At 35.3% G+C, this 12545-nt stretch overlaps 1 protein-coding gene across 3 annotated transcripts in view; it reads left to right on the top strand.

The window, feature by feature from the left end:
* DYNC2H1 (dynein cytoplasmic 2 heavy chain 1) overlaps positions 1-12545 on the top strand; it is a 300856-nt gene that overhangs the window by 30729 nt on the left and 257582 nt on the right. For all 3 annotated transcript variants that reach the window (XM_036324418.1, XM_036324416.1, XM_036324417.1), the window contains exons 19-28: positions 1636-1751; positions 2412-2539; positions 4976-5125; positions 5800-6005; positions 6948-7103; positions 7193-7307; positions 7458-7628; positions 8528-8910; positions 11809-11941; positions 12041-12158. In XM_036324418.1, coding sequence (XP_036180311.1) covers positions 1636-1751; positions 2412-2539; positions 4976-5125; positions 5800-6005; positions 6948-7103; positions 7193-7307; positions 7458-7628; positions 8528-8910; positions 11809-11941; positions 12041-12158 — 1676 coding nt within the window. The remainder of the gene's footprint in view (positions 1-1635; positions 1752-2411; positions 2540-4975; positions 5126-5799; positions 6006-6947; positions 7104-7192; positions 7308-7457; positions 7629-8527; positions 8911-11808; positions 11942-12040; positions 12159-12545) is intronic.

Here is a 12545-nt window from a genome sequence, read left to right on the forward strand (position 1 = left end):
ACACATGCCATTTTTCCTGATTATTAAAATACTGCATTTGTTTTATAATTTTTTAAAAATAGTTTTAAAATTTTTGATTACTGTTGATATACAAGATTGTATTAATTTCAGGTGTACAACCCAGTGATTAGACATTTATATAACTTACAAAGTGATCACCCTGATAAAACTAGTACCTACTGACACCATACATAGTAATTATAGTATTTTTGACTATTTTACCTATGCTGAACTTTACACCCCCTTGACTGTTCTGTAACTATCAACTTTAAAGCACTGAAAATAAAGTACCTTTCCCACCCACTTTGTCATATTAGTATATGTACTTAGAAAATTTGGATCATACTATATTTTGCTATTTTTACTTAACACTATTTCAATAGTATTTTTCCATGTTATTACCTAGTTCTCAAAAATGTGGTTTTTAATTGTGTGAATATATAATAATTTAGTCACTCCTACATTTGGCTTATTTCTAATTTTTCACTATTATAATTAATATTTGTATATAATCTTGGAGTCTGCCCTGAAAATTTCCTTAGGATAAATTCTGAAGGTGAAGTTATTAAGACAAAGAGCATGATGCCTGTTTTAAAAGTATTTGATACATATTGCTCATTTGCTCTACACAAAAGTTGCATTTTTAAAAATATATGTTTTTTATTGATTTCAGAGAGGAAGGGAGAGAGAGATAGAAACATCAATGATTAGAAAGCATCATTGATTGGCTGCCTCCTGCACATCCCACACTGGGGGTCGATCCTGCAACTCTGGCATGTGCCCCAATTAGGAATCGAACTGTGACCTCCTGGTTCATAGGTTGATGCTCAACCACTGAGCCACACTGGCCGGGAAAAAGTTGCATTTTTTAAAAACTATTGCCAATAAATCTGAGAGCTCTGTTCGCCGACACAATTGAACACATGAATTAACAATTCATTATATTTTTGTTATTTTGGTAGGTATAAATGTTATTTTTTTGTTTAATAATCTATATTCACTTTCTACCCTTATTTTCTTTCCCTTATCATTATTGTTTATACTTTGTAGAATAGTGAATATATTTTATAAGTATTTTAAAAATGTATGTTACATGCTGTGACAATTATATCTTATGAATATTTAAATATATTCATGTTCATACATTAGTAATTTGTAATTGCTGCCTTTTTTATAAACATGATGGATGATCAAAACTGTAATATTATAGCTCTAGCTGGTTTGGCTCAGTGGATAGAACATCAGCCTGCAGATTGAAGGGTCCTGGGTTTGATTCTGGTCAAGGGCACATGCCTGGGTTGTGGGCTCCATACCCAGTAGACATCATTGATGTTTCCATCTCCCTCCCTCTCACTTCCTCTCTGAAATCAATAAAAATATTTTTAAAAACCCCCAAACCTGTAATATTATAACAAAATAAATGAAAACTCATAATAGTAAGTATATGGCATTTTTTCTAAATGAAATGTAAATGTGCTTAAAGATCATACTAATACTTTTGAGTTACATTTGAAAATGTATTGCAGAAATACATTTTCAAATGTAACAGAAATGTACAGAAATGATATTATAATGTTAGTCTTTTTCTCTAATTTTTTTTTTTCATGTTAAAATGTGTCCATTGGCATTTTCCAGTGCTGTCAAGGTAGACTGCTTAAATATTAATTGTAGCCCTGTGAAGACTGTGATTGATGACCTCATCCAGAAGTTATTTGATGTGCTTGTGCTTTCTTTGAAGAAGTCTGTCCAGGGTAAAGACATTTTTATTTTTACATAATTTTATAATATAGAGGCATGTACTTTAATACATATACTTTAATAGTTATGAAGTATGAATCTCAGTGAAAATTAAAATAAAAACTGATATAGAAAGTATTATGAAATGTGCTTAAAATGATAACTTTAAGACAGCAGTAAAATCCATGTTCAACTCCTAAGAGATCTAAAAATTGAAGGCATTTTTATTATTTGAGTCTGAGCTAGTATCAGTTTGTTACATATGTTACTGAGAAAGGTAGATAATTCTGCTATAATGTGTTTCTTCTTCTTCTTCTTCAAAAGACTACTATTTTACAATATATTACACTGTTTCTTGTTTTCTTTAAACTGAGATATTTTTGCATATTATTTAAAAGACTGAAAAATTTCCTAATTTTGAGTAAAATTTACTAAGAATGAGTATATTTTAACTTTTTACTCAAAATTTTAGAGTACAATGTAAATCAACTTTCATGAAAAGAAATTTCCTTGCTTATTCTACATTTTGAAATTAAGTTTTATGAAAGCAAATTATAATTTAGGATTTAATGTATATTATTAGAGTATTTCTAATCCTTCTTGATTTAGAAATTATGTAAATGAATATTTTTGTTGATAATAACATTTCTTATATTTTAATGTTACCTATTCAGCTCATTTACATGAAATTGATGCATTTGTCAGTGAAGCTATGGAAGTCTTATCAATTATGCCCCAGTCTGTGGAAGAGATAGGTAATGCAAATGTGCAGTATAGTAAACTACAAGAACAGAAGCCACAGGTGAGAATTACAAAGAAAGTTTAAAATTGATCTTATTTATTGGAGATGTTTAAATTAGGTATTTTTTGTGGCGATTTAGAAATAGCATATAATTTCAATATTATAATGACGTCCATATAATCTAGTCCAAATGGTTAGTTCATGATTAGACACGTGATATTATGTTGGTATAATGAAACAGTAACAATAATGCCAGTGTTAAAAAGGAATGATCTCTTACTGTTTGTGACATCATGTATGAACCTGGGGATTATTATGCCAAGCTACGTAAATAATCCAGACAAAGACAAATATCACATGATCGGACTTACATGTGGAATCTAATGAACAAAATAAACTGATAAACAAAATAGGTCCGGAGGCATGGATGCATGAAACAGACTGACAGATCTCAGAGGGGAGCGTGATAGGGGGCTGGAAGAGATTAATGAAATAACTTATATGCATACTAGAGGCCTGTTGCATGAAGAGATTCGTGCAATAGGCCTTCTTTCCTCTGGCTGCTGGCACCGGTTTTCCTCTGGCACCCGGGACCCAGGCCTTCTCTCTGGCCGCAGCGGAGAAGCCAAGCCTCTTCAGTCTTCAGTCATCTTCAGTCTTTGCTCCGTGCCTGCATATTCAAATTAACCGCCATCTTTGTTGGGCTAATTTGCATACTCATCCTGATTGGCTGGTGGGCGTAGCAGAGTGACACCAATTTGCATGTTTCTCTTTTATTAGTGTAGATATGCATAGACCTTGGACACAGACAACAGTGTGCTAAAGGCCTGGGATGGGGCAGGGGCTGGGTAAAGCGGGAAAATGGGGGACATATGTAATACTGTCAACAATGAAAAAATGCTTATTATTGGCTTCAGAAAAATTTGCAGTGTATTTTATGATGTGGATTATTAGAATAAGACTAAATTTAAATAATTCATGCTGCTACTTCAAGGGTTGTAATTTTAGCATGGTAAAGTGTAAAGTTAGAGCTGAATGAGAAACACACACATACACACACACACACACACACACACACACACACAATGGAGGAGCTCATAATTAGAGACAAAGATAACAGAGTGGTAAAGATTTATAACAACATATCCAGAAAGGTAGAGTCCAGAAGAGGCAAGCCAAAGTTTTATAAAACTTATTATGGATGATTTTAGTTATGTTTAGAGGAAGGAGGAGAAATAATTCAAATCAGAATACAAATTTTATGTGTCCCTACTATGTGTTAGACTTAAAATTGAGAGTTTAAGGGTGAGTAAAGTAATATATCTTCATGGTGGGAGGAATTACAACATTTTTTATGATATATAAGGCTTAATGGTATAAATGAGGGTTTAAAGGCAAATAAAACAATGTATTTGTCTAGTAGAAGGAATTACCTAAAGAAGGAATGGAATTATGAGGAGTGGCAGTTAGTGAAAGCACAGAGGCACTCACTCATTTGCTTATTTGACAGATATGTATGGGTCGCTAGATGTATTCCAGGCTTTGTGCTAGGAGTAGGGATTGCAGCTGTGAACATGCTCTGTTCTCATGGAATGCACATTCATGTGTGGGGGAAGAGAGGGGAGAGGGAAAGGGAGGAGAAGAAGAGGGAGAGGAGAAAATGGGGAGAAGGAGCAAGAGAAGTGAAAGAGCAAGCATAGCTCAACTGGGTAGGTGGTCCTGAGAGACCTTCTCAGACAGATGACATTTGAACTGAGACCTGGAAGATAAGCAGCAAACAAACCAGGCTGAGATTTTGAGGCAGATCATTCTAAGCAAATATTGTCTATTATGTAAGCACAGTGATTAAAAAATCTTCCTATGGATATTACTGCTTTGTTCATTAGTAAAAGTACAGTATTAATTTATAGGACACTTGTTTTATAGTGCTTTAAAAGACTTAAGCACTTCAAGCAGTTTAGCACCTATTCCTATACCTGGACCATTGAACAAGTTGCTAACTACATGACTCAGGACATTTCGAGTAGAAACAGAATGCAGGAGCTTGATTTTACTTCTTCAGTTGTCAGTTTCTTAAGTACCCCTTTTCAGGGCTTTTCTTTCCTTATTAAGTAGGACATTTAATTAACTTATATTCTTAGGTAATCACTAATTTTAGTTATTTTAGAAACCTTTTTAGCATTTTCTTATGTATACAACATTTATAATAACAACTTTACTTTGAATAGCTATTGTATTATCTTTATGGATTTACAGTTTTATTCAGCCTCATGTTACCACTTTTAGTCTACTTTTTAAATTTCTAACGTCAGGCTGTCTTGGTTCAGTTTGTATATAATAATAATAATAAATAAATAAACATTATAAACTTTATATCCAGGAATTTAACAAATTATTTAAAAGCAAATCTTGATTTTTAAAAAGCAAATCATGAAATAAAAATTAAAATGAATGGAATTAAAAAAGTGATGTTTTTTTCATTTCTTTGACCTTTAGATTTTGCCTTTATTTCAAGAAGCTGAAGATAAAAACAGACTTTTACGAACTGTGGCAGGCGGAGGTTTAGAAACAATTAGCAATCTGAAGGCTAAGTGGGATAAATTTGAGTTGATGATGGAAAGCCACCAACTTATGATTAAAGATCAGGTAAGATCCTTTTAGTCATTTTGTTAAAATGGAAACTTAATTTTTTCTCACAAGATTTCTTGGATTGTAGTTCAAGTTTATAAGAATTTTATATTGCTGATTAAATTGACTCCCTCAGTATTTCTATATAATGAAACACTTTATGATGATCTTTTCACGTAGTTTATCTTCACTTACTGCCATTCAAGAATACATGTAATGTTATTTTTATACTTTCTTATGAATTAATTTGTTTACTGCTGTGTATGGTATCTGTTAAGGGTACAACCTGGACGTTGCACATATCTATTGCACTCATATCCCATTGACCAGAATTTAATCTTTTGCCCTTTAGCTGTATGGGAGATTGGGAAAGGCCCTCAGGTAGAACAACTGGCACTCATTAAACAACTTTTTTTTTTTTTTTTTTTTTTAATCACATTAGCTTTTTGCTAGTGGGTGCTGTTAATCACATGAATGATTTCCTAATGTTGATATTTGTGAACTATCTCTTAAATTAAATTTGTGGTCTAATTTTATGCATCTGAATTATTTTTTTACACTTGAATTAATTAAAAATCATTTGAAATGTTAGTATTGATATTTTTCACTTAAATAGAAAATAGAAATAAAAATGTGAAAATAAAGTGAGATTTTACTCTGAATTAAATTATATAAACTCTGTTGGCTTATAGATTGAAGTGATGAAAGGAAATGTGAAATCACGTCTTCAGATCTATTATCAAGAATTGGAAAAATTTAAAGCTCGTTGGGACCAACTAAAGCCCGGCGATGATGTTATTGACACTGGCCAGCAAAATACCCTCGATGAAAGTGCAAAGTTAATAAAAGAGAAGAAAGTTGAGTTTGATGATCTTGAAGTCATAAGAAAAAAGCTGGTGTATGTTTTTTTTTCTTTAAAATTGATAGTACTCATTTGAAAAAAATCTTATATATTAAGTTAGTAATTTTCTTATATCTGTTATCTTTGTCTTTCCTTATAAATTTCAATAGTTTAAGATACAAATAATAAGTGATCATGCTACTGCTTTCCTAGGAGTTGTGGTTAGATTATAAAAGGATACTAAAAGAAAAGCAAATTCTGGTTAGGTCTAAAAATAGAACAGAAAATTAAATTTATTGAAAAGTTAAAGTAGGGAGTTGGAATACTTACTTTCTGTGATCTCATTTTTTTTAAAGGAATATATAAAATGAATATATAAAATTACTTTCAGGGCTCAGAGGAAAAAAATGAACCTAGTAAAATAATAAAAAGAGACCTCAAATTAAAAATTTATTGTGTTATGTTATAATGATACAAAGTATTACATTTGAGCATTGTTTTATTTTTGATTATTTAGGCAAATGTAGCCATAAACTAATTGCTTTCATAGATGAGTAGAAGTTTTAGTATCACATTTATTAAATGGTTTTACACCAATTAAATGAAGGATATCTTATATTCTAAAAGCTAACCCTTTCAATTGAGAATATTCTCATATTAATCCATAAATATATACAATTATGAATGTAAATTACATATTACATAACATATAATGCACATAAAATATATTTATATATGTTACCAACTTTGCTTTGACTCCCTTGTAAAAATGCATATTAATGAATTTAGAAAAGATCATGCCTAAGTAAAAGCTCATGCCAACTTTAATTCTCAGGTAAAGTTGGCATAGTCTCCCACTGTGTACCTCCACTATCAAACACACAAGCTTATACACACACACACACACACACACACACACATAGGGGATACAGTTAAATAATGATATTTAACAATTTTCCTTCTTTTAAAATTTAATGATATTTCATTATTTTTTAATAGTGATGATTGCCAGCATTTTGGACTAGAAGAGCCTAACTTCTCTTTGGCATACAGCATTTCTAAAGACATTGAGAGCTGTGCACAAATTTGGGCTCTTTATGAGGAGTTTCAGCAAGGATTTCAGGAAATGGCCAATGAAGATTGGATTACTTTTCGGTTTGATTCATAAATAATATTTAGATTTTTATGATTTGGTAGTGCTTTTTGGGATGTAAGTTTTAAGGTGTGTTTCTGGTATTTTATAGGACTAAGACGTATCTGTTTGAGGAATTTTTGATGACTTGGCATGACAAATTAAGAAAAGCTGAAGAACATTCAGTAATGACCGTGAAATTACAATCAGAAGTCGACAAATATAAAGTAAGATAGTTTTACTCATTCTATTTAAAAATTATCTTTTTATTATGTAGTAACAAGATGAATAATTAAATTTTTATACCTAATAGTAAATACAAATTTGCATTTTGCTCATATATGTATACATGCATTTTTTCCCCCCTTTTTTAACAGATGGTAATTCCTATCTTGAAATATGTGCGAGGGGAACATCTTTCTCCAGACCATTGGCTTGACCTTTTTCGTCTACTTGGCCTTCCTAGGGGGACTAGTCTAGAGAAATTACTGTTTGGTGATCTTCTCAGATTAGCTGATACAATTGTTGCCAAAGCTTCAGACCTTAAAGTAAGAATCACTTACATAAATATCTTACATATCCGACCTTTTTAGCATGTGATTTTGCTTTATATTTGGTTATTTAATAAAAAAGCAAGTTAAATTTTTTTCTTCCCTTTAAGTAGTGACAATGTTCCATTATTCCATCATTCTTTCAGTAGCAGTACATCTGATTATATCTAGCACTGTATATGAGAGTACAGAAACAACAATATAAACCTCTTATTTGAGAGAAAATTGATCTATTTCCTACCTAAAATGTATGTTTGTTGATAACCCTGGAACATATTTAGATATTCGTGAGGTTATAAATGCGACTGCTGTAGAAGATAAATCAGGATGGTTGCTAATCACTTTAGATGTATCAGAACTTACACTTAAGTTACATACAATGTCTGAGGCATGAAAAACTTTAAATCTGATTGTTTTGTATTTTGTGATGGATGCTTGAATTTTCTTTAAAAAAATTTTTTTTATTGATTTCATAGAGGTAGGGAGAGGGGGAGAGAGATAGAAACATCAGTGATGAGAGAGAATCATGGATTGGCTGCCTCCTGCCTATTGGGGTGGAGCCTGCAACCTGGGCATGTGCCCTTGACTGGAATTGAACCTGGGACCCTTCAGTTTGCAGGCCGATGCTCTACCCACTGAGCCAAACCAGTTAGGGCAATGCTTGAATTTTCTGTTTTTCTTGTTTAGAAGTGGAAAACATAAGGTGCAGGACTTTAACCATGTGAACCTGGGTACTTTGTATCTGATATTCATGGATACATTAGCCAGTAATTCTCTTTTACCCTCTAAAATATATCCACTGAAAAATATATCATCTTATAAATTAGACTTCTTACAATTTATTTATGTGATAATTAATGTTGAAGTAATAAACATGGATATTTTGTGTTAAATAGGATTTAAATAGTCGGGCACATGGTGAAGTTACAATCAGAGAAGCTTTACGTGAACTTGATCTTTGGGGAGTTGGAGCAGTGTTTACATTGACTGATTATGAAGACAGCCAAAAACGAACCATCAAGCTGATTAAAGACTGGAAAGATATAGTAAATCAAGTTGGAGATAATAGATGCCTTCTTCAGTCCTTAAAGGATTCTCCTTATTATAAAGGATTTGAAGATAAAGTGTCAATTTGGGAAAGAAAACTTGCACAGTTAGATGAGTACCTGCAGAATTTAAACCATATTCAGAGAAAGTGGGTGTATTTGGAGCCCATTTTTGGCCGTGGAGCATTGCCAAAAGAACAGGCACGCTTCAATAGAGTGGATGAAGATTTTAGGTCAGTACAACTACCTAAGACATAGACACATATGGCAGTTTTTATTCATATTATAAGGTGTTTAATGCAAGTAATTACTTTTTCATTATTAGAATCATCTGTGTATTCCAATTCTTTCTCTATGGTTATATAGCTACTAGAGGCCCGGTGCACAAAAATTTGTGCACTCGGGGGGGAGAGGGGGTCCCTCAGCCCAGCCTGTGCCCTCTTGCAGTCTGGGACTCCTCGGAAGATAACGACCTGCTGGCTTAGGCCTGCTCCCGGGTGGCAGAGGGCAGGCCCAATCCCTAGGTGCAGCCCCTGGTCGGGCTCAGAGCAGGGCCGATTGGGGAGTTGGGGCGCCTTCCCCTGTCATGCACAGAGCAGGGCTGATTGGTAGGTTGTGATGCCACCCTCAGTCACGCTCAGGGTAGGGCCAATTGGGGGGTTGGGACACCGTCCCCTGTCACACTCAAGGCAGGGTCGATGGGGAGGTTGCGGCGCCACCCCCTGGTATGCACAGAGCAGGGCCAATCAGGGGGTTGGGGCGCTGCCCCCGTCACACACAGAGCAGGGCCCATCAGGGGGTTGGGGCACCGCCCTCTATCACCCACAGAGCAGGGCCGATCAGGGGGTTGGGGCGCCGCCACTCTCACACTCAGGGCAGGGCCGATGGGGAGGTTATGGCTCTACCCCATCACACACAGAGCAGGGCCCGTGGGGGGGGGGGGAGGTTGGGGAGCTCCCCCCTATCAGGCACAGAGCAGCGCTGCTCAGGGGGTTGGGGCCCCGCCCCCTGTCACACACAGAGCCTCAGGGCGATCAGGGGGTTTGGGCACTGCCCCCTGTCACACTGATCCCGGTGCCGGGAGGCATATTACCCTTTTACTATATAGGGTAGAGGCCTGGTGCATGGGTGGGGCTGGCTGGTTTGCCCTGAAGGGTGTCCTGGATCAGGGTGGGGGTCCCCACTGGGGTGCCTGGCCAGCCTGGGTGAGGGGATGATGGCTGTTTGCAGCTGGTCACACACCCTTCAGGGTGGAGGTCCCCACTGGGGTGCCTGGCCAGTCTGGGTGAGGGGCTGAGGAGTGACTGAAGTTCCCAACCGCTCCTTTTTTTCTTTTTTTTTATTCTGGGCCAGCTTTACCTTGAGGCTCGGCTCCAGCTCTTAGGCCTCCGTGGCTGAAAGTAGGTTTCTGGCCTTTGCTTACAGTGTTGCAAATCTGCTGGCTGAAGTCCGGTGGTATTTGTTACAATGTTTCTTAAACTGCCCGCTCAGAGGCCTGCAGCTGCAGGCGGGAACGTTGGTTTCCTCCAACAATCCTCCGTCACTGAGGCAACCAAGCCTCATGGTAGTTTCAAGCTGCCTGGCTGGCAGCCGCCATCTTGGCTGACAGTTAATTTGCATATCTCGCTGATTAGCCAATGAAAAGGGTAGCGGTCATACGCCAATTACCATGTTTATCTTTTATTAGTGTAGATTTCTGAGCAGCTATTTTCTCTCATTCAGCCATGTGCTTCCTGGACTGTTTTGAACTCGTTTCTGTTTTCTCTCTCTCTCTCTCTCTCTCTCTCTCTCTCTCTCTCTCTCTCTATATATATATATATATATATAATATTTCCTTGAGTCACCAAGTCACAACTTTGCTATTGTAAATTTATTGGGCATTTTTCTTATCTCTGACTAGTATTTAATAGAGTTAAGCAATTTTTTTTTTTTTCTTATAGAGTTTCTTCCCTTGGCTTCTGTGACGCTGTCCTTTCCTGTTTCCGCCTGTCTCTCTGGTTCTGCTCCTAGTTCCTAGTGCTGAGCCCTCTCAAAACATTGAGATGTAGACATCTCCAGCTTTCAGCCTTAGGTTCTTTTCTCACTCTATTTTCTCCTTTTATTTCCTGATGTCTTCTCAACCTCTATATTAAGCCCATATTTCTTTTCTGAGAAATATCAGAATTAAAATGATGAGTTTATCCCTTTCCCACAGATATTTTCTCTTTTAGATTCTGTGTCAATAAATGGTACCACCTAAAGGCTCAAAGCAGAAATAGAATGGACATCTTTGATAACTCATGCCTTTTTCAAATCTATTAAATTAGCAAATTTAACCCAATTAATTCACTTACTATAGTTTAATATGCCCTTTATATTTCTACTTTTAAAATTTTATTCTAAAGCACTTTTGTTGTCACTAACTTTGAGTACTGCCTAACCTTCTGACTTATTCTTGTCATTGCTTAACAAGTTTTTCATACAACAGCCAGAATAATTTTTTAAAAAGTGAAGTTTCATCATTTCTTTCCTTTGTTGCTTTAAGTAAACTTTAAAATGGTTTCCTTTTGCTCTAAGGATGAAAAATGATCTGCCCCCTGTCCATTTCTCTACCTTTTCTCGTGCTGTTCTCCTTTCCGCATTCGTGCCTTGAGCCTATCGCTTCTCAGGCATTCCAAGCTGCTTTCCAGGATCTTTGCCAGAAACGGTTTCCCTCGTCATCACCGACTTCTCTTTTTATTCATCATCTCAGCTTAAATTACTTCCTCCGAGAAGCTATAGAGTTGGCCTATTAGCCACTTTACTAGTACTTTGTAATTTCCTTTTTAGCAGTTATTATAACCTTATTGAAATGTTATGAGAAATTATTTAACGTTTTTCTCTGTCACTAGCCTAATTGCTCCATGATGTGGGGCTTAATGTTTGTTTAGCGAATAAATGAAATGAAAGAATTTGCAGTATGGGAAGTTAAAAATGGTAATGGGGTATTATTAATTTTAGCATTATTTATTAGCAGCATAATTATGTGTTGGTGTTGTATAGGGTTATCTCTAGTTTGTGTTTGTTTTAAGCAGGTTAATAAAATCTCAATATATGTCAGCCAAAAAACTGTTAAAATAGATGTGAAAATGACTGTTATTTTCTTTGCTTAGATCAATAATGACTGACATCAAGAAAGACAACAGAGTTACGACGTTAACTACTCATGCAGGAATCAGAAATTGTCTACTGAAAATACTTGATCAGCTACAAAGATGTCAGAAATCATTAAATGAATTTTTGGAGGCATGTTTTTTTAAAAATATTTATGTAATAAAATGTAAACTATTTAACAGTACTTTTTTGAAAAGAAAAGGTTATTTTTTTTTGTTTTACTTTTATTAGGAAAAACGCTCAGCATTTCCAAGATTTTATTTTATTGGTGATGATGACTTGTTAGAAATATTGGGCCAGTCTACCAATCCTTCAGTAATTCAGTCTCACCTTAAGAAGCTGTTTGCTGGTAAGATTCAACATTTATTCAACCGATATTTATTGAGTTTCAACTATCTGCCAGACATAATGTTAGACTCTTAGGTAGACTATTGAACAAAATACAGCTCATACACACATAGAACTTATAGTTTAGTAGGGGAGCTAAATTAGTAAGTTGATAAATACAGTATGACAGTTCCCATGGTCAATATAAATAAATGGCATTATATCTGCATCTATGAAGGCATTTAGGTCAGTTTTGGGACATCATAAAGAAGGTGACTTCTAACATGAGACTGAAGAATGTATACTAGTAGGTGTTAGCTAGAAGAAAGATGGGGAGGCAGAGGGAATAGGTTCTGCAGAGGCTTGGAAGTGAAGGAGAACATGTCCCTTCATTACTGAGTTCAAGATC

This window comes from Myotis myotis, unplaced genomic scaffold (assembly GCF_014108235.1).
Source record: "Myotis myotis isolate mMyoMyo1 unplaced genomic scaffold, mMyoMyo1.p scaffold_m19_p_10, whole genome shotgun sequence".
Lineage (NCBI taxonomy): Eukaryota > Metazoa > Chordata > Mammalia > Chiroptera > Vespertilionidae > Myotis > Myotis myotis.